This window comes from Rhizoctonia solani, chromosome 14 (genome assembly GCF_016906535.1).
Source record: "Rhizoctonia solani chromosome 14, complete sequence".
In the NCBI taxonomy this organism is placed as follows: domain Eukaryota; kingdom Fungi; phylum Basidiomycota; class Agaricomycetes; order Cantharellales; family Ceratobasidiaceae; genus Rhizoctonia; species Rhizoctonia solani.
This window is the reverse complement of record NC_057383.1, coordinates 357174-379205: the sequence shown is the minus strand read 5'-3', so window position 1 is coordinate 379205 and position 22032 is coordinate 357174. Positions and strand designations below refer to the sequence as shown.

Genomic DNA, 22032 nt, shown 5'->3' with positions numbered 1-22032 from the left:
ACTTGACCTCTTTGTCAATTCTACCTCATCTCTACCTAACCCATTGCCCAGGCCCCTAGTTGGCCATCAGTGCACATTACTTAAGAAACCATAACCCTAGGCCCTTGTTGCCGCACTACCCTTATCCATAACCTCTGGGCCCTTGTTGCCCCTCTACCTGTCTCATAGTCCATTGGTGATAGTGCCACAGACTTTAAGCCCCCTTGAACCATAGGTCTGAGCTGAGTTGTGACAGGGTTTCTGATCTGCTTCCTCCTCTTTGGCAATAGTCACGTGCTCTGGTGGTGCGTGAGGGAAGGAAAGGGTATGCAAGTTCCAATTGATTTCTGGGTTATGGGCGTCTAGCCATTTTAGTCCTAAGATAGCGGCATGAGACCCTGTGTTGCAAACAAGGAAGGTCTCAGTCATTAATTTGCTTTTGAAGGAAAAGGTTAGGTTGGCCTTTTTCCAGATTTTTCCAGCCTGGGGGCTTGACCCATTGAGCATAGTAACATTGCAGTGTACGGGGAGGTCTATTAGGGGAAGGCGTAGTGCCTCAGCTGTGCGTGGGTGTAGGAAGGAGGAGGTGGCGCCTGAGTCAATCAGGACTTCTAGTGGTTCCGCTTTCTTTTCTGGCTGAATTGAAATTGTAAAGAGGGGGGCGTTTCTATTGGTACTATCAGATATATTACAAATTTCTAAATAACAGCCAGAGTCCTTGGGGTCCTTGCGCATGGCAGCAGGTACCCTTACTCTTTTCCCAATTGGTACTTGGAGTCTTTGCCAGCTTTGGCGGTTTCCTTGGCTTTCCCCTTTTCCTCAACAGGGGTAGCCTTCCAGCCTGTGCGGCATTCTGCAAACTTGTGACCCATTTTACTGCATTTGATGCAAGCGCTGGCAGCGCCGCGGCGGTTTTGTTCTTCCTCCAACACAAAATTGGGGTTGTTGGAAAGTTTTTTTGAACCAGAGGTGGCTTGGCTGGTACTTGTCCCCCTTGCGGGGTTTGATGGTCTGCTAGACTTATTATCCTTTGGCGGATGGCTAGTACACTCTTCACAGAGAGCATTGTCAATGACAAGTGCTGCATTTTGCAGCTTGAGGAGGGTGTGGGGGCAGTGCTTGTGGGTTGCAATTTGGCGGCTGACCTCCCAGTGGAGGCCGCGGGCAAACTGGCCTCTGAGGGCCATGTTGTTCCAGTCCAGTTCCATTGCCAAGGTTCTGAACTTTGTAATGTAGTCTGCGCATGTGCCAGACTGGGTGAGAGTGGTTATCTTCTGCTTGGCGGCCCTTGTGGCGTCAGGGTCACCAAAAGCTGCCAGAAACTCCAGTTTGAAGCCCTCAACCATTTGAATTATGGCTTGGTGTGAGCCTAGTTGGTCTAGGTGAGGTTGGGCCCAGGCCCCAGCGGAATCCTTCATGTTCATCAGGAGGAAGGAAAGAACCTCCTGATTGGTTGGGAACATCCGCAAATTGAGGCAGGTCCAGGCCAGCATACAAGTCAGCCACTGCTTGGCTTTGCTCCCTATTTTGCCTGTGTAGGCGTTGGGGTGGTCAACCTTGACTGGAGCAGGATAGTGGGCTGCTGGAGCCGGAGGGAGAGGGGCAGGTGCTCCAATTGGGGATTGGAGACGTGGAGACGGAGGGGGAGATGGGACTTGCGGGGGCACAGCTCTTCTTGGGGTTGGCTGGGCAAGGCCTGGGAGAGCCCTGGTTGTTTCTGACCAGAAGGGGACCCCACTAGCCAATCCAATAGGCTTGGCTTTTGGTAGGGGACGTGGCGTTTCTTCCACAGCCTTGGGTTTGGGTCCTTCTGGTGTTCTGGGCCCTTGGAGCTGGAGGGATTTGAGCCCATCCTTGACAACATCAACAGTTTGGGATATATTTTTGATATTTGTCTGGGTCTCAACCCCTGCTTCCTTGATCTCAGCAATTTCTTGCTCAAGGCGTTCAACTTGGCTGAGTAACCCAAGGAGGAGTTGGGTGACCCGTTTGAGGGAGACTTTGCCATATTTGACAGAGGTGGTTGGCGGAAGCTGGGGTTCCATGTAGCCCTGATCAAAAGGGGATTGGGCTCAAGAGGCCGTCCTGGAACAGGTTGCCATGGAAGATTGGGGGTAGGAGCGGCCAGTGTGTGAAGAGGCCTGTGAAGCAGAGCGCGTGGGAGTGCAAGAGAGAATGGTGGGATAGGGGGGGATGACAGGCTAGATTGCCAAGTAGTGCCTATATCAGGACTTATGAGCACTTTATTATGTGAACGCTAAACCTCTGCGTCAAACAACCTAGCATTGGACAGTAAGTGCTGCTAATTACAGCCGTGGACGGGCGTAATGTAGGGTCTTGTCTCTGCAAGCGGGTGTATCTGCTGTCTGAGGTTGCTGGTAATAGGTGCGGCAACCGTGGGTATGCGGACAATTAGAACCCGTCTGCCTTATAGCAATTTGGTACTAGGTGGAGCCAACACTGGTTTGATTATTGACAGCAAAAGGCAAGCTCAATCACCTGTTTTCCCTTGTGCTAGTACAGGGGGCCTTCTCATTTGTTGGAGCTGAGTGGGTGTGCTTGGTGGGCACGGTTTGCAACCAACTTAAGGTTGATTACCTAGTGTCCTAGACATCCTTAAGGGGTGTCAAGGCAGCGGGTGCTTGTGGGCGTATGTACTGAGTGTGAAACCGCATAAGGTGGTGAGAATGCTACCTACAACAACAAGCTACCTAACTACAATGACCACACGCTGTAAGGCGGCAGCAAGCTATGTATGTACAGTGAGTCCAACGCTTAAGGCATGTATCTAAGTGGTTTCTGGACTGTAAGGTCCTTGTACAGTTGGGGATGCAACAAGAGGTAATCAACCTGGGTGTTACCATGGTTGGTTGGCCTCCTTATATATTACAGGAGCAAGCTATTTACAAATACAACATATGCAATACCGTATCAAATAAGAACCCCGCTCTGCAGTTGGTCTTACTCATGCATACATGTCACTGACGTGTCATTGATGTTGTCATAGGTGGAGGTGGCTACGTGTGATGAGTAATTGCGGATGGGGACGTGGCTTGGCGCTTAACATATGATATAAGCGCCAAAGTCACGTGATTGAAAAGGTTGTCTGTTTGACTTTGTTTAAATTCAAGAAATTGGGAATAAATTCCCTGGTATTGAGTGTGTCTACAACACCAGTAACTACTTAGATACACACCTTAAGCATTGTCCTCACTGTACATATGTAGCTTGCCACTGCCTTATAGCATGTGGACATTGTAGATAGTTAGCTTGTCATTGTAGGTAGTACCATTACTGCCTTACACAGTTTTCTTACTTAGTACATACAGCCACAAGTGCCCACTGCCTTGACACCCCTTAAAGATGTCTAGGACATTCACTCTCCATTGTTCACAGGACCTTAAGCCTGGGTTCCCACTAAGTAGTTACATTGTTACCACCACCTTAAGCAGCTTTCCCACTGTAGTTACATAGTTTGCCATTGCCCTTATGGCTTTGGTTGTTGCACTTAGGTAGTTAGCTGTTGTAGGTAGCATAGCCACCACCTTACTGTTACACCCTCTTAACATATACCATTGGACTTGGACAATTTTTCTGATATTTCTACTATTTTTGCAATCCCAATATCTTCACTTTTTCAATCACATGATCCCAGTGCTTATCATGCCAAGGACACCTAGGAGAAATCCATGCTTCTGTGCAGCCCACAGCATGCTTCCTTTTTCACCTGGACTCCTTTTTTCTCACAAGCACAGACCATGTAAATAGTTTACTCTTGTCTATATATACAACAGGGAAATTGCTTGGAGACCCCAAGTTGATTTTACCTTGTCTCACATCTAGACAGGTTCCAGTAGCCAGCTAAGTAGCTGGACCCTCAGATGTTTCCACACTCACCAGATAGTACAGTAGACACCACCCTCCAGGCCTAAGGCCCCACCTCCATTGTAGATAGACTTGCCCAGGCCACCTTAAGCAGTATTCCAGTAAAGAGCCTTAGTTAGTTAGATTTTTACTGTAGTAGTATGGCCTTAAGCGCCCACCTCACTAGTGTTACACCCTCCTAACATACACCACTGGATTTGGACAATTTTTCTCATATTTCTTGTATTTTTTGCAGACTTGATATCTAATGTTTTTCAATCACATGATCTTGGTGCTTATTATGCTGAGACACTGTGCCAAGATGCTGTGCCAAGGGCGCTTAGGAGAAATCCGTGCTTCTGCGCAGCCCACAGCATGCTTCCTTTCCCACACAGACTCTTCTTTCTCCCACGTGCACAGACCATGTAAATAGCACTCTTTTGTTATATATACAGCAGGAAAGTTGCTTGGAGCCCCCAAGTCAATTTTACCTTGTCTCTCATCCCAGACAGGTTCCAGAAGTCCAGCTAAGTAACTGGAGACATCAGTAGTATATTGCTCACCCTACTCATCAGACTTATGACACCCCCCAGGCCTGAAGGGCCCCTCATGTTGACAGTAGTAAGTCAGTTGTTGCTCCACACAACTTGACCAGTAGATAGCAGTAGTTTAGCCTTAGATTAGTCAGCATTTACTTGTATTGGATACCACCCTAAGTGCCTGCCTGTTGTACTCCACTGTAACGTGGGGTACTTGCTAGTGGGTGGGTGCTTATGGCCATACTACTACTGACAAAGCAAACTAACTATCTAAGTAAGACTATACTAATATTGCTGTATGGCAGTCTTCTACTCTATACTACTGACAAGGGGGGCTTAGCCCAGGAGGTGTGATAAGTGCAATAAGGGGGTAAGCTTCTGAACTACTAAGGGCCGGCTACTCAGCTGGCTGGGGGTGTTCCTCCTCAATGGTATGAGACAAGGTAAAATTGACTTGGGGGCTCCAAGCAGTTTTCCTGCTGTATATATAGAAGAGAGCGCACTATTTACATGGTCTGTGCATGTGAGAAAAAGAAGTACGTATATGAAAAGAGAAGCGTGCTGCGGACTGTGCAGAAGCGTGGATTTCTCCTAAGCGCCCTTGGCACGGCATCTTGGCATAATAAGCGCCGAGATCACGTGATCAAAAAAGTAAAGATACAGAGTCTGTAAAAAATAGTAGAAATATCAGAAAAATCATGCAAATCTAATGGTATAATTTGGGAGATTGTAACACTGCCTGTTAAGAGTTGTGTAAGTACAGGAGTAAGAAAGAATTACTTTATACAAAATGTATATGGGAATAACTAAGAACTAGTATTAAGAATCAGAATATATGCACAGAATATATGCACAATATAGGCTAGGTTATCAGGAATAACAACTCCTAACAAATAGTCTAGCAACTATGAAGTGCAGGTGGTTGGTTATGTATAGCACCTTGGGCTAATGTTACTTAAGCCTAAATGACTGAGGGTAGTGTCCTAGACATCCGTAAGGGGCATCAAGGCAGCAGGCGCTTGTGGCCATATGTAACTAAGTAAAACCACGTAAGGCAGCAGGGGACTACCTACAACAATGAACTATCTAACTGACAATGACCACATGCTATAAGGCGGTGGCAAGCTACATATGTACAGCAAGACCAACGCTTAAGGCGTGTAACTAAGTAACTTACTGGGCTGTAAGGCCCTTGTACAATGTGTTGATGCAACAAGAGGTAATCAACCTGGGTGTTACCATGGTTGGTTGGCCTCCTTATATATTACAGAGGTGATCTATTTACAAATACATAATATGCAAAACTAGAACCAATAAGAACCCTGCTCTGCAGTTGGCCTTACTCATGCATACATGTCACTGATGTGTCATAATGATGTCATCAGGTGGAGGTGGCTATGTATGCTGATTAAGTGCAGATGGGGACGTGGCTTGGCGCTTAGCGTATGATATCAGCGCTGGTGTTATGGAATGACTAATTTAGTCATATGCGCCCCTAATTGCCAATAGTGAATAGTGCAAACTGGAGTAATCATACTTGCTCTATCCAAATATGGGCATGAATATTACTATATTTGGAAACTGGCGGTGCTACAAGACCTTTTATACTTTATTTCCTCATTGCGCTTGCATATATACACGTCTGATTAGGCAAAGTGGTCATAATATTATTTCTATGATTTATAGTATTTTTGTATCATACATTTATATGTAGGAACGGTACTTATAGACCATAGAACAAGTGCAAGTAAGCATGCAAGCGCTGGCGCTTAGTAATTGCAAATAAGCGCCAAAGGTCGGCGGGGCGCGCCGACGCCAATATCTCGGCGGGAAATAGGCATATTACTATGCGGACAAATACCAATAGGTTGGAGGCTCCGGCATCTCAGTTCCTAAAAAGGAATCGTCTGATTCTGAGCCAAATTGATGGAGATACTAACCATTTAAGTTTCTAGCTTTTTCTATGAGATCCTACCTTGCCTCAAGGTTATTTTTAGCATTCACACTAATGTAATTTAGTCATGTATGCTCTAGAACATTCTGTAAATAGCCTTGAGTCTATCCCACTAGGACTTATTGGGACTAATTTGTTACAACCTCCTTACATATACCACTGGATTCCTACAAATTTTCTCATATTTTTAGTATTTTTACGGACTTAATATCTTCTGTTTTTCAATCACGTGATCTCGGCGCTTATTATGCCAAGATGCCGCGCCGAGATGCCGTGCCAAGGGCGCATAGGAGAAATCCACACTTCTGCGCAGCCCGCAGCACGCTTCCTTTTTCACATGTAGTCTTCCATTCACACAAGCACAGACCACATGTATTTAGTTGTCTTATCTATATATACAGCAGGAAAATTGCTTGGAGACCCCAAGTCGATTTTACCTTGTCTCTTACTCATTAGAGAAGGTATCCAGCCAGCTGAGTAGCCGGCCCCTAAGTAATTCTCAGATGCTCACCACCCCCTTTACTTATCACACCTCCCAGGCCTCAGGCCCCTGTTGCCGACAGTAGTTAGAAGTAGAGCGCCTTAAGCGCTATTAGTATAGCCTTAGATAGTTGACTTACATAAAGCTAGTGTAGTAGTACGGCCTTAAGCGCCTGCCTCCATCAGCGTGTACCCACCTTACAGTGGTGTACAACATAATTGGTCTTTATGTATCAAATAGCTCAGACTGTACCTCTCATGTAACTTCCTCTTTTGTACATCATGTATATAGTTATTTGTTCTCCCTCAGGGGTATATAAACCCCCTGAGGGAGACCCTTTGAATACAACCTTCTTTTCATCCCATTCTTACCCCTTGTGTGAACTTGAAGAACTATTAGATCTTCTTTACTTAGTTTAGAGTGTCTTATTTTGCTTCCTTAGCCTCTTAAGCTCACTGAACTTAACCTGTAAGGTATCTTGGCGCATATAGCCTCTAGCAAGGTCCCAACAGATACTGGGTAGCTAGGAAAGGCTCTAGGGCAACCCTGAACCTCTTGAGTAAGTCAGTTGGGAGAGTTTAAGGCCTTGAGAGCGGCATATACACTTTAACTGAGTGCAATCTCACTCAAATAAATTACTAACAAATCCAGATAAATTGTAGTAGGTAACTAAGACTCAATACTAACTTTCATACCATAGGTATAAGCATAACCAACCACCTGCATCTGCAGTAATTGCTTGATTACTTGTTAAGTGTAGGGATCACCCTGATCACTAACCTAATTTACCCTTATATAGCTAGTCTATTGCCTTTTATATCCATAGATAACTGATCTATTAATAACTTTATTATATTCTGTATATAATTACATAGTCATAAAACCCTACTCTATAACAGCTGGAGTCATGTGATTAGAAATGTTGTTTGTTTGACTTTGTTCAAATTTGAGAAATCTGGAATAAATTCCGTGGTATCAATTGTGTCTACAACACTGCCCCCCCTCTAAGGGCCTTGGCAGCATCAAGGGCCTTCTTTTTTATTTCTTTTTTGTATTCTTTTAAAATTTTTTCAGCGTTTTTTAGGTTTTCTTGGGGTTCCCATGTGTTTTCTTTGGACCTGTATCCCTTCCATTTAACCCTGAAGAACCATTTTCTGTTGCATTCTTTGGCATCTGTGATGCCTTCCACCTTGTACTCTTCTTCTCTGTCCACAGTGACTGGTGGTGGGTGGTTTTCAAAGGCGCGCTTGTCATCTCTTTGACCTTGGATAGTAACCCCACATAGAAGACATTGTGGATTTGCATGGTGGGGGGGTAGCTCAAGTCAATAGGTGCAGTTGGAGATCTTTTCCGTAACTTTGAATGGTCCCAGACATTGTTCCATTAGTTTGGAGCTCAGGGTTTTCAGGTTGACATTCTTGGCATCCAGCCAGACTTCTTCTCCCACTTTAAAGCTTAGAGGTTCCCCAGCCTCTCCAGCCATCATTTGTAATTTAGACTGCTGGAGGGCTGCTTCCACTTCCTTCCACTGGGCTTCCCTTGTTTGGGCCAAATTGTCTGCTTCTGGCACGTTGGTGGGCACGTTTGATGGGGTCAAGGTTGGTTCCCATCTGTACAGAGCTTTGAATGGGGTTTTACCTGTGCTACTGTGAACTGCGTTGTTGTACACAAACTTGGCCATTGGTAGCCACTTGGTCCAGTCTTGTTGATTAACCCCTGAATAGGCCCTAAGGAAGTATTCTATAGACAGGTTGACTTGTTCTGTTTGTCTGTCACTCTGGGGATGGTATGCCAAGGAGAAGTGAGGGTCTATTCCCAGGTGTTTGTATAGAGCCTTCAGGAATTTGTTGTTAAAAACCCTTCCTCTATCCAAGACCATTTTTTTGGGCATGCCATGTTGATTCCAGACATGTTCCAAGAATAGTTCTGCTAATTCTGGGGCTTTGAGTTTTTTGGAACATTTGACAAATACCCTGTACTTGGTGAAATTATCAACAATGACTAGGATTGAATCATAGCTCCCATCCTTTGGTAGGTCTACAATCATATTGTAGGAGACATGCTGCCAGGGTCTGGTGGGCAATTCAAGTGGTTGCAGGGGGACCAAGGCGTATTTGGGTTTCCTTATTTGCTGACAGGTTTTGCAGGAATCCACATGCCAGTAGGTGTCTGCGCAGATACCAGGCCAATAGTAGTTGTGGGATACCAATTCCAGTGTATGTTGCCTGCCGGGGTGGCCTGCCAGGGGGCTGTTGTGGAAGATTTGTAGCAGGTCTGTTCTCAGGGACCCTGCATCCAGCACCACAATGTGCCCTTGGTAGAAGAGTAATCCCGCCTCCATTTTGTAATCCTTGAAAGCCCTTTTGATGGAGGGAGGTGCTTTCAATTTGTTCTGGAGAAATTGGAGTATTTCCTCCAGGGACTTGTCCTGATCCAAGGACGTTTCAATCTGGTGTTGTAGCTCTCTTTCCAGTGTGACTAAAGCTGTTGTAACCCAACTGTAAGGTTGGTTACATGCTAGTGGCAGGTGCTTGTGGCCATACTACTACACTGTTTATGTAATCTAACTAATCTTAACGCTAACTACTATCTATCCTAAGTTGCTTAAGGCAACACTACTAACTACTGTGGAGGCAAAGGGGCCTGAGGCCTGGAGGTGTGATGAGTGAGACAAGTGGAGTAAGCTGCTTCTGATGACTAAGGGCCAGCTACTTAGCTGGCTGGGGACCTCCTCTAATGAGTAAGAGACAAGGTAAAATCAACTTGGTGTTTCCAAGCAATTTCCCTGCTGTTTATATAGACAAAGGGGCGCTATTTACATGGTCTGTGCATGTGAAAAAGAAGTACATGATGGGAAATAAGAAGAGTGCTGCAGACTGCGCAGAAGCATGGATTTCTCCTAAGCGCCCTTGGCATAGCATCTTGGCGTGGCGTCTTGGCATAATAAGCGCCAAGGTCACGTGATTAAAAAGTACAAGATAACAAGTTTGTAAAAATAGTAGAAATATCAGAAAAATTGTCCAAGTTCAATGGTATAGGTAAGGAGGTTGTAACAAAAGCAATATTGGCAAAGACAGGTTTTGGAAGCATGGTTTGAGCGGCAGGGGGTATGTTGGCATGGTCTGAGCGTTGTGAAAGTGCATCCAGTTTTCCCAACTGTTTCCCTGGTTGGTAGACAATCTGGAAGTTATACCTGGCTAACAAGAGGTGCCATCTTGCGTGTTGTTGGTTGAATGTATGGGATTCTTTCCAATATTCCAGGTTCCAGTGGTCTGTAAAAACCGTGACAGGGTGTTCTGTACCTTCCAGGAAAATGCGCCAATATTCAAAGGAATGGATGATAGCAAGGAGTTCCTTGTTGTGGGTGTCATAATCTTGTTCCACTCCCTTGAATGATTCCAATAAGAAACCTAGAGGGTGTAGGCGCCCATCATCCTGTTGTTGGCTTAGTATGGAACCCAAGGCAGCTCCTGATGCATCTGTCTCAAGGAAGTAAGGCTTGGTGGGATTGGTGTGGCAAAGTATGGGGGCATTGGTGACGGCAGTTTTCAGCCCTTGGAATGCTTCTTCTTCCCTTGCTTCCCATTTCCATGGTGTGTCCTTTTTGACCAGGTTGCGCAGAGGTCTAGCCATGTGACTGAAGTTGGCTACAAATTGGCGTAAGAAATTGGCAAACCCTAGGAATGACTGGACTTCTTTGATCTTGGTGGGTGTTGGCCATTCCTGGACTGCCTGGATTTTGAGCTTATTGTTATAACCTCCTTAATTATACCACTAGATTTGCACAATTTTTCTCTTATTTTTAGTATTTTTTCCGAGACCTTTAGCTTATGTTTTTCAATCATGTGATCTTGGTGCTTATTATGCCAAGATGCCGCACCAAGATGCCATGCCAAGGGCGCTTAGGAGAAATCCATGCTTCTGCACAGCCCACAGCATGCTTCTTATTTTCCAGCATGTACTTCCTTTCTCTGTCAGAGCCGACAACTACCACAAGGTAAAGCCCAACAAGCTATTGCCTAATATAGGACTTATCAGCTAGTGGGATCCAACAATGCTCTAAGGCAAAGCCAGATAAGGGTTTGGACAAGACCAATATAGTAAAGTGCACTAATGCTATAAAGATAGCAGGGCAAGGAACCTTTGACAGGGACTGGTATGCTCTCAGGCAATACTCTTAATTGTATGTCTTAGGGTAGTAGATGTGGGATGGGGATAAGAGGTTGAGTTCTGAGGCTTAAGGCTCTCAGAACCCTCCTTATATATTCACAGAGAAGGGGAAGAGTAATTACAAGTACAAACATCATAACAAAGATAAGGTCACATGACCCAAGATAAGAAAACAAGATCACATGACTAAAGGTCATGTGATGAGATTACATAATAAGCGCTCAGCGCCTAAATAGCATAAAGATGCATATATCCATAAATCTTCATGAAAATAGCGCATATATTCACTATTTCTTTGACTTAGTGGATTTTAAGGTGGTCACGCCTCTAGGGCATGACACTTCCCCCCTGTTAAGGTCCAGCTGCCTCTGGATGTTCACGGTGAAACTTAGCCAATTTTTCAGGGGCATTGGCTAAGTGGGCCTTGGGCTCCCATGTGTTATCCTCTGGTCCATACCCTTTCCATTTAACCAAGTATTTGACTTGTCAACCCACTTTCTTGGAGTCTAGGATCCTTTCAACAGTATATTCCTCTTCTCCATCAGCTGTGACAACTGGGGGGAGTGGAACTGGATCACGGTCATACTTGTCTACTGGCTTTTTGTGTAATAGGGCAATGTTGAAGACAGGATGGACTTTCATGGATTTAGGGAGATCCAGTTTATAAGAGTTCCTGCCAATTTTCTCCAAGACCTTGTAGGGCCCCAATCGCTTATGTTCTAGCTTATGGGAAGGCCTTGAAGTTTTGATGTTGGCACTACTCAAATAAACTTTATCACCAACTTCCAGCTTGGTTGCTTCCCTTCTGTTTAAATCATAGTATTGCGCATTTTGTCTTGCAGCAATTTCTAAAGCAGCTTTTGCTTCAGTTTGGATTTCTTTCAGGAAGTCTGCTAGGTCGTCAGCTTGGGGGACATGGCTTTCCTTGGTGTTTCCAACTGTGAAGTCTGGATTATAACCATAGCACATGTAGAAGGGAGAGTGTTTGGAGCCTGAGTGTTTCCCATTATTGTATGCAAATTCCGCAAGTGGTAGTGATGCAACCCAGTCTGTTTGTCTATAGTTGATGTAGTGGCGTAGGTAAATTTCCACAAACTGGTTTAAGCGTTCACTTTGTCCATCAACTTGTGGTCTGTATGCAGTGGAGAAATGTGGTTCTATCCCCAACCGCTTGTAGACTTGTCTCAGGAATTTTGCATTAAATTGGGGGCCTCGGTCCGAAATGGTTTTCCTGGGTAACCCATGTAACTTCCACACAAAGGATACAAAGAGGTTTGCAACATCAACAGCAGTAGCATCAGAGTGCGTTGGTATAAAATGAACCATTTTGGATAATCGGTCCACTACTGTTAATATTGCATCATATCCTTCTGAGGTGGGGAGTCCTACAATCAAGTCATACGTTATTTCCTCCCAGGGCTTATTGGGTAAATCTATGTTTTGAAGGAGACCTTCAGGAGCCCGGTTGGAGTGTTTGCTACGTATGCATGAATTGCATGCTTGGACATATTTTGTTACAGATTGTTTCATCCCTGACCAGTAGTAATCCCTTGAAAGGAGGTCTAGGGTTCTGAACTGTCCTGGGTGCCCAGTGGAAGGGTTATCATGCCTGCTTTCTAAGATGGCTTTCCTGATTTCTGGCTCATTAGGGACATAAATCCGGTCATGATAGTAGAGTAAGCCATTATCAAGTTTCCATCCTTTAACAGGTATGTCCTCTTCCAAGGATTTAAGGATTTTGTATACAGCTTTATCATCATGCAGAGCGTCCCTTATTAGATCATTAAGGTCACTATCTGTTTGGATAGCTGCAATAAAAAGCTCTGGGCTTATGAGCACAGGGGTTTCACCCCCCTCTTTAACCGCAGACTTGTGGTCTTCACGGCGAGAGAGAATATCTGCTTTTCTATTCTGTGCGCCCGGCCTATACACAATCCTATAGTTGTAATCTGCCAAAAATCCCATCCACCTTAACTGCCTTTGGTTCAGATCCCTTTTTGTCTGGAAGTACTCCAAATTTTTATGGTCTGTCAGTATTTTGACAGGGATTACTGTTCCTTCCAGCAGGTGACGCCATTCCTTTAAAGCCCTTACTACTGCTAGTAACTCTTTATCAAAGATATCATAGTTTCTTTCAGCAGGTGCTAGGGATTTTGATAGGAATGCAACCGGGTGTAATTTATCATCACTGCCCTTTTGATTAAGGACCGCGCCCGTTGCAAAATCAGAGGCGTCACACTCAAGGAAAAACTCCTTGTATGGATTGGGTTGGATTAAGACAGGGGATTCAATTAGAGCCTGTTTAAGAGCTTTAAAAGACTCTTCTTGGCGTTCACCCCACTCCCAAGGTATATTCTTTTGGAGTAGTTGGTATAAGGGTTGTGCCAATTTTGAGAAGTTATGTATGAAGCGTCTATAGAAATTTATAAAGCCCAAAAACTCTTGAACCCCTTTGACAGAGTGTGGTGTTGCCCAATCAACCGCTTGAGTGATTTTCTTGGGGTCTGCTTTCACTCCTTCACCATTGGCAATGACACCAAGGTAATCTACTTCAGATGCATAGAAATTACACTTCTCCAGGTTACAGTAGCATGCATTGTCTTGCAGCCTTTTCAGTACCTCTTGGAGATGTTTTGTGTGTAATTCCCTGCTTTCTGAGAATATTAGGATGTCGTCTAGATATACTACTACATAGACGTCCAATATGTCCCTAAATATCTCATTCATGAAGTGCTGAAATGCAGCAGGAGCGTTGCATAACCCAAAGGGCATGACTAGGTATTCAAACAGGCCATATTTGGTTTTAAACGCAGTCTTCCATTCATCACCTTCCTTTATCCGGACCAAGTTATATCCAGATTTCAGGTCAATGGTGGAAAAGTATTTTGCGCCCCTTAGTTTCTCAATGAGAGACTGTATTAGAGGTAGAGGGTACGCATTCTTGACTGTATTTGCATTTAGGGATCTATAATCCACAACCATACGCCTTTTCCCATTTTTCTTGTTGACAAAGTGAACTGGGGAACCATATTTGGACTTGGATGGGCAAATCAATCCTTTGTCCAATTGTTCTTTAAGGAGTTTTCTAAGTTCCTCATCATCAGATGCCTTCAAGGGGTATACCATAGCCTTAACAGGTTTATCAGGATCGATTAAATCAATCCCTAAATCAAAAGGACGGTGCAGCGGCAGTTCCGTCACCTTCATGTCCTCAGAAAATACCTCCGCAAAATTGCGCAGTTCTACTGGGATACTTTCAAGTGGAGAGTCCACAGTACCTCCAGTTTCCCTAGGGATGCCTTCAAGAGGTTCAATTACCTTGACACCTCCTAAGTCTTCTGGTATGCCTTCAAGGTGGTTAGAAGTCCCACCGACATTTCCCAGGATAGAATTAGAAACAGAAAGACAAGTGTTGTTACAATATTGAGAATTAAAAGTAATACGCTTATTAGGCCAGTCTATAGTAGGGTTGTGTAACTTGAGCCAGGACATTCCAAGGACTATGCTATGTTTACCTATATCAGCTACGTTACATTTCAGAACCTCTTTATGACTACCTAATTCTAAAGTAAATATACATTCTGAATCTACCAAACCAGAACTAATGTCTCTTCCATCAATCACTTTAAGGCGACGTGGTACAGACTTTTTTGTAGTAGGTATACCATATTGTTTGATCAAGTCCTTGTGTATAAAGCAAGATGATGCACCTGAATCAATCATAGCCCATCCAAAGAAGGGCTTCATTTTCTTGGTAACCTTAGGGTTGGGAACTTGTTGAACGCAAGATGCTTGAAAAATATATTTAAAGGAGATATATTATTTACAGAAAAGATTTCCAAGCTATCTAAATGTCCATTATTTCCCTCTGATACACTGTTCCCATTAGTGTTCAGAGGTCCCCATTTTCCGACTCATCCTCAGAGATGTGGGCCTCATGGCCAGAGTAGGATTTGGAGGGGCATTGGTTGGCATAGTGTCCCCTACCTCCACATGTTGCGCATGTAATTGGTTTTTTGCCTTTAGATGAGGCAGAGTCTAAGTCCATTGGTGAAGGACCAGAGTTGCGCGAGGAGGAGGAGGAGGAAGCCTTGGGAGCAGTGGAAGAGGTGGCAGTGGCAGGGTGGTTATCCTTTTTAAGAGATTTAAAGGTAACATCCATGGTGGTGCCATCATTCCACTTGACAATTGGAACTGCCATTCCCTTGGCATTTTGGCCAACCTTTTGTAGAACCCCCTTCTTAGCCTTTCCATCCACAATCGCATACACCTGTTCCCCAACAGACAGTTTATCCCTAGGCGCTCCCTGGGCTGCTGCTGACGTAGAGGTGCTGGATTTGCTTCCAGATTGGTTTGAAGAGGAGGAGGAACCCTTGTGCTGGGCCGCAAACTGCTCTAGGCGCTGATCCACCTTAAGGGCCTTCTCTGCAAGAGTTGCAAGAGTGACTGAGGCATCTGCATGGTCATAATCTTGAACCATGAGAGTTTCCTTAATTTTGTGGGACAGGCCATCATAGAACATGTCCCTAAGAGAGGGGTTGTTGTAACCAAGACCTTGAGAATAGGTCTGGAAGTCCTTGTAATAGTCTTGGACTCCCTTGGTTTGTTTGAGGGTGCGCAGCTTGGCGCAGAAGTTCTCTGTCCTATTTTGGACATTCCAGCGTGCATTGAATTGCAGCCAGAAGGCATCCAGATTGTGGAGCCAAGAGACAGGATTCCCTTTAACAACGTCCTCTTCCAGGTAGGGCTCAAGCCACTCATGGGCCTTGCCATCCAGGCAGGAAATGATAAAAGCGATTTGCTCATCCACTGTTGAGCCAGGATATGAGATCCTGAGATAATGAGATACAGCAACTCTGAAAGAGATTGCCTTATTTTTGTCTGACCCGTCAAATTTGTCTGGCGTCGCAAGTTTAGGAGCCTTGGTAGCCAAGGCAAGGGAGGAACCAGAAGCAGCAGCAGTGCCTATTTTGGCAATATCAGCCCCAAGTTTAACAATGAGGGCGTCAAGATTGGTGATGCTACTGTCATGGTTGTTGAGAGTAGCCTGTGTGGTGCCTAGATCTGTGTGATGGGCAGCTGCTTGTCCTATGACCAGAGATAGATTCTGATTCATAGCCAGGAGGAGGTTTTTGATTTCCTGGGCCCACGCAGGTATCTCCTGGATATTGGTGGGGACAGACAGCGCATTGGGATTGGCATGCACATAGGTGGAAGGTTGGGTCGACATAGTGGAGAAGGAGGGATGTGGAAGATACTAAGTAATGTCCTTGCTAAATAAGGCGACTTCACTACTAGTTTAGGAAAGATGGGAGGCTAGATGATTGGCCCCACTAAGCTCACAGTTTATTCTTTTACGCTAATCACTGTCTCAATACCTAGCGTTGAATGCTCCTTACAACTGATCAACAAGCCTTGGATGGGCGTGATACAGTAGCAGGTTTTGCACAAGCGGGTTTTTGACTGTCTGTGACGCAGAAGGAGTTGTGGCAGACTCTTGGGTGGACGTTTGCAATGCTAGCCGTGTAACAATAACCCCCTAGTGCAACAATCACCAGTTTTGATTATTATCTGGTTATGCTGGATCACTGGTTCTTGATGGGTCGTGCCAGTACTAACACCCTAATAGCCCACAAGGGTTGGTGATGAAGAACTTGACCTAATGTCAGAGCCGACAACTACCACAAGGTAAAGCCCAACAAGCTATTGCCTAATATAGGACTTATCAGCTAGTGGGATCCAACAATGCTCTAAGGCAAAGCCAGATAAGGGTTTGGACAAGACCAATATAGTAAAGTGCACTAATGCTATAAAGATAGCAGGGCAAGGAACCTTTGACAGGGACTGGTATGCTCTCAGGCAATACTCTTAATTGTATGTCTTAGGGTAGTAGATGTGGGATGGGGATAAGAGGTTGAGTTCTGAGGCTTAAGGCTCTCAGAACCCTCCTTATATATTCACAGAGAAGGGGAAGAGTAATTACAAGTACAAACATCATAACAAAGATAAGGTCACATGACCCAAGATAAGAAAACAAGATCACATGACTAAAGGTCATGTGATGAGATTACATAATAAGCGCTCAGCGCCTAAATAGCATAAAGATGCATATATCCATAAATCTTCATGAAAATAGCGCATATATTCACTATTTCTTTGACTTAGTGGATTTTAAGGTGGTCACGCCTCTAGGGCATGACATTCTCACGCGCACAGACCATGTAAATAGTGCACCATTGTCTATATATACAGCAGGGAAATTGCTTGGGACCACCAAGTTGATTTTACCTTGTCTCATATCCATTGAGGAGGCTCCAGCCAGCTAAGTAGCCGGCCCCCAGAAGTTCTGCTAACACAATCCCCTTACTTTAACCTATTGTCCTAGACGTCTGTAAGGACGTCAAGGCAGAGGGCGCTTGCGGCTGGATGTATCTAAGTAGAAACCGCTTAAGGCGGTGGCAAGCTATCCTACAACAACGACCAGCTATACTACAATGCCCAAGGCCGTATGGGCGTTGGCAAACTATGTAAGTACAACACAGAGGCCGCTTAAGGCGGTGTAGACTGAGTTAACTAAGTGGGATTGCTGGGCTGTAAGGCCCTTGTACAGTTGTGGGATGCAACAAGAGGTAATCAACCTGGGTGTTACCATGGTTGGTTGGCCTCCTTATATATTCTACAAGCTAGCTAATTACAAATGTACTATATCCAATACCGTATCAAATAAGAACCCCGCTCCGCAGTCGGCCTTTACTCATGCATATGTGTCACTGACGTGTCATGGTGATGTCATATGTGGAGGTGGCTTGTGTGATGAGTAAGCGCGGATGGGGACGTGGCTTGGCGCTTATTGTATGATATAAGTGCCGGAGTCACGTGATTGAAAATGTTGTCCGTTTGCCTTTGTTTAAATTTGAGAAAATGGGAATAAATTCCCTGGCATTGAGTGTGTCTACAACACTGCCCCCCTCTAAGGGCCTTGGCAGCGCCAAGGGCCTTCTTTTTCATTTCTTTTTCAAATTTTTCTAGGATTTTTTCGGCGTTCTTGAGGTTTTCCCTTGGTTCCCAGGTATTTTCCTCTGATCCATAGCCTTTCCATTTTACCCTAAAAAACCATTTTCCGTTCCTTTCCTCCATGTCTGTGATCCCTTCAACCTCGTATTCTTCTTCTCCATCCACAGTGACAGGTGGAGGCCGGTTCTCAAAGCTGCGCTTTTTGTCCCTCTTGACTTTTGATAGAAGACCTACATAGAAATTATTGTGGATTCTCATTGTTGGCGGAAGTTCTAGGCGGTATGCTCTGTTGGAGATTTTCTTGGTTACTTTGAAGGGGCCTAGGCGTTGTTCAGTTAGCTTCAGACTCAGGGTCTTTAGCTTCACGTTTTTGGCGTCTAGCCAGGCCTCTTCCCCAATTTCAAACTCAAGTGGTTCTCCTACTTCTCCGGCCACCATGCGTGTCTTTGATTGCCGGAGTGCTGCCTCTATTTCCCGCCATTGTGATTCCATTTGGGTTGCTAGATTGTCTGCCTCAGGGACGTCCGTTGGGACGTTACTTGGAGTCAAGGAAGGTTCCCAGCCGTATAGTGCCTTAAACAGAGATTTGCCTGTTGAGCTATGTACTGCGTTGTTGTAGGCAAATTCCGCCATTGGCAGCCACTTGACCCAGTCTTTCTGGTTTACCCCTGAGTAGGCCCGTAAGAAGTGTTCAACCGTGGGGTTTACACGCTCTGTTTGCCCGTCACTTTGAGGATGGTAGGCCGAGGAGAAGTGGGGATCTATTCCCAGGCGTTGGTACAGGGCCTTCAGGAATTTGTTATTAAAAACCCGTCCGCGGTCTGATACTGTTTTCTCAGGCATGCCGTAGCGTTTCCACACGTGGCGCAGGAATAGATCTGCCAACTCCGGGGCTTTGAGCTTCTTGGAACACTCTACCAGGATCACGTATTTAGTAAAGCTATCCACAATGACCAGGATAGAGTCACTATTTCCGTCTTTGGGTAGGTCCACTATCATATTGTATGATACATGTTGCCACGGGCGTGATGGGAGTTCTAGAGGTTGAGGTGGGATAGAAGCGTACTTGGGTTTCCGGATCCGTTGGCATGTTTCGCAAGAATCCACGTGCCAGTATGCGTCAGCTTGGATGCCAGGCCAGTAGTAATTCCTGGATACCAGTTCTAGGGTTTGTTGCCTGCCCGGATGGCCCGCTAGAGGGCTGTCGTGGAATATGCGCAGTAGGTCCGTCCTCAATGTTCCAACGTCCGGTACCACAATTCTCCCTTGGTAGGATAGCAAGCCTGCTTCCATTTCGTAATCCTTAAAGGCACGTTTTATTGATGGTGGGGCCTTTGACTCATTTTGGAGGAATTGTAGTATTTCCTCCAGGGATTCGTCTTGGTCTAAGGCAGCCTCAATCTGGCGTTGGAGTTCCTTCTCGGGAGTTACCAGGGCCACGTTGGCAAATACAGGGTCAGGGAGCATGGTCTGGGCGGCGGGTGGAATGTTGGCATGATCAGCACGTCGTGAGAGGGCATCAGGCTTTCCGGACTGCTTTCCTGGGCGGTAGACAATTTGGAAGTTGTATCCTGCTAATAGTAGGTGCCATCAAGCGTGGCGACGATTGAATGTTCGGGACTCCTTCCAATATTCCAAATTGCGGTGGTCCGTGAATACGGTGACAGGGTGGGTGGATCCCTCCAAGAAGATGCGCCAGTACTCAAAGGAGCGGATGATGGCTAAGAGTTCCTTGTCATGGGTGTCATAGTTCTGCTTGGCTCCCTTAAATGACTCAGATAGGAAGCCTAGCGGGTGAAGACGGCCGTCTTCCTGTTGTTGGCTGAGTATGGAACCTAGTGCTGCTCCCAAGGCGTCTGTTTCTAGGAAATAGGGTTTGGTTGGGTTGGCGTGGCAGACTCGGCGTCGGTCATGCTGTAGAGGGGGGAGTTCAGGGGTCCCTCTTCTGTAAGTTCAATGCCAATATTGTAGTGCCTGTGGGGAGGAAGCTTATTGAATTCTTCTTCTCCAAATACCCTGGCGTACTGATGGTATTTGGAGGGTACTCCTTCTAAAGGGTTTTGGTCAGCTTCTTCTTCCTTGGCAATGGCCACGTGTTCTGGCGGGTTGTGAGGGAAGGATAGAGTCCGCAAGTTCCAGTCAATTTCGGGATTGTGCGTTTCCAGCCATCTGATCCCTAGGATGGCAGCGTGCATTCCAGTGTTACAGATTAGGAAGGTTTCTGTCATGCGTTTGTCATCAATTAGGAAGGTTAGATGAGCCTTCTTCCAAATCTTTCCAGCCTGGGGGCTTGACCCATTGAGCATAGTGACGGTGCGGGGGGTTGGGAGGTCTATGAGGGGAAGGCGTAATGCCTCAGCGGTACGGGGATGGAGGAAGGACAATGTGGCGCCTGAATCTATCAGGACTTCTAAGTGTTCCGCTTGATTCTCTGGTTTAATCAAAATTGTGAACAGGGGGGAGATTCTATTGTTACTATTAGATATATTACAAATTTCAATGAGCCCAGAGTCCTTGGGGTCCTTGCGCGCGGCAGCAGGTACCCTTACTCTTTTCCCGATTGGTACTTGGAGTCTTTGCCAATCTTGGCGGTTTCCTTGGCTTTCCCCTTGTCCTCTATAGGGGTAGCCTTCCAGCCCGTGCGGCATTCCGCAAACTTGTGGCCCATTTTGCCGCATTTGATACAGGCGCCAGCGGCGCGGCGGCGATTGCGTTCCTCTTCCGACACAAAATTTGGGTTGTTGGAGAGTTTCTTTGAACCGGTCGTGGACTGGCCGGTACTTGTCCCCCTTGCGGGGTTAGATTGTTTGCTAGGCTTATTATCCCTTGGTGGGTGGCTAGCACGCTCTTTGCGGAGGGCGTTGTCAATGACGAGCGCTGCGTTCTGCAGCTTGAGGAGGGTACGGGGGCGGTGCTTGCGGGTTGCGATTTGTCGGCTGACCTCCCAGTGGAGGCCACGGGCAAACTGGCCTCGGAGAGCCGCGTTGTTCCAGTCCAGTTCCATTGCTAGGGTCCTGAACTTTGTAATATAATCCGCGCATGTGCCGGATTGGGTGAGAGAGGTTATTTTCCGCTTGGCGGCCCTTGTGGCATCAGGGTTGCCAAACGCTGCCAGGAACTCCAGTTTGAAACCTTCAACCGTTTGGATGATGGCTTGGTGTGACCCAAGCTGGTTGAGGTGTGGATGGGCCCATGCTCCCGCGGAATCCTTCATGTTCATGAGAAGGAATGATAAGACCTCTTGGTCTGTGGGGAACATGCGGGAATTCAATTGGGTCCAGGCCAACATCCTTGTGAGCCATTGTTTGGCTTCACTCCCGATCTTGCCTGTATAGGCATCTGGGTGGTCTATTTTGACTGGGGCAGGATAGGCGGCGGCTGGAGCCGGAGGTGGAGGGGCAGGTGCTCCAATTGGGGATTGGAGACGCAGAGATGGAGGGGGAGACGGGACTTGCAGGGGTACGGCTCTCCTTGGGGTTGGCTGGGCAAGCCCTGAGGCCCTAGAGGGTTCTGACCAGAAGGGGGTCCCACTAGCCAATCCAATAGGCTCAGCTTTTGGTAGGGGGCGTGGCGTTTCTTCCACTGCCTTGGGTTGGGGCCCTTCTGGTGTGCGGGGGCCTTGGAGCTGGAGGGACTTGAGACCATCCTTGACAACATCGACGGTTTGGGAGATGTTTTCAACGTTTGTTTGGGTCTCAACCCCTGCTTCTTTGATTTCTGCAATTTCTTGCTTGAGACGTTTGACTTGGCTAAGTAGGCCAAGGAGGAGTCGTGTGACTCGTTCAAGGGAGACTTTGCCATACTCAACAGGGGTGGTTGGCAGAAGCTGGGGTTCCATGTATCCTTGATCAAACGGGGATTGGGCTTGAGAGGCTGTCCGGGAGCGGGTTGCCATTGACGGTTGGGGGTAGGAGCGGCCAGCGTGTGATGAGGCCCTCGAGGAGGAGCGCGTGGGGGTGCAAGAGAGAATGGTGGAAGTGGGGGGGGTTACTAGTAGGTGCCTATATCAGGACTTATGAGCGCTTTATTAC

General features: G+C 46.1%; 5 protein-coding genes across 5 annotated transcripts; all 5 read right to left on the bottom strand.

Moving 5' to 3' along the window:
• Positions 1 to 162: 162 nt before the first annotated feature.
• RhiXN_10763 (Retrotransposable element Tf2 protein) lies at positions 163 to 2024 on the bottom strand (the record flags this gene model as incomplete). The annotated part of the gene is made up of 2 exons (XM_043330579.1): positions 163 to 646; positions 733 to 2024. The coding sequence occupies 2 exons, from the start codon at positions 2022 to 2024 to the stop codon at positions 163 to 165; spliced, it is 1776 nt and encodes a 591-aa protein (XP_043185924.1).
• Positions 2025 to 7802: 5778 nt separating this feature from the next.
• On the bottom strand, positions 7803 to 8109 carry RhiXN_10762 (uncharacterized protein; the record flags this gene model as incomplete). Its single annotated transcript, XM_043330578.1, has 2 exons — positions 7803 to 8073; positions 8099 to 8109. 2 exons carry the CDS (start codon positions 8107 to 8109, stop codon positions 7803 to 7805), a joined length of 282 nt encoding a protein of 93 aa, XP_043185923.1.
• A 32-nt stretch (positions 8110 to 8141) lies between these two features.
• RhiXN_10761 (Transposon Tf2-7 polyprotein) lies at positions 8142 to 14479 on the bottom strand (the record flags this gene model as incomplete). The annotated part of the gene is made up of 3 exons (XM_043330577.1): positions 8142 to 9245; positions 9872 to 10549; positions 11483 to 14479. 3 exons carry the CDS (start codon positions 14477 to 14479, stop codon positions 8142 to 8144), a joined length of 4779 nt encoding a protein of 1592 aa, XP_043185922.1.
• Positions 14480 to 14879: 400 nt separating this feature from the next.
• Positions 14880 to 16217, bottom strand: RhiXN_10760 (Transposon Tf2-1 polyprotein; the record flags this gene model as incomplete). The annotated part of the gene is made up of 1 exon (XM_043330576.1): positions 14880 to 16217. One exon carries the CDS (start codon positions 16215 to 16217, stop codon positions 14880 to 14882), a length of 1338 nt encoding a protein of 445 aa, XP_043185921.1.
• Positions 16218 to 17859: 1642 nt separating this feature from the next.
• RhiXN_10759 (Retrotransposable element Tf2 protein) lies at positions 17860 to 21896 on the bottom strand (the record flags this gene model as incomplete). Its single annotated transcript, XM_043330575.1, has 5 exons — positions 17860 to 17888; positions 17944 to 19575; positions 19606 to 19823; positions 19901 to 20467; positions 20551 to 21896. The coding sequence occupies 5 exons, from the start codon at positions 21894 to 21896 to the stop codon at positions 17860 to 17862; spliced, it is 3792 nt and encodes a 1263-aa protein (XP_043185920.1).
• Positions 21897 to 22032: the final 136 nt, after the last annotated feature.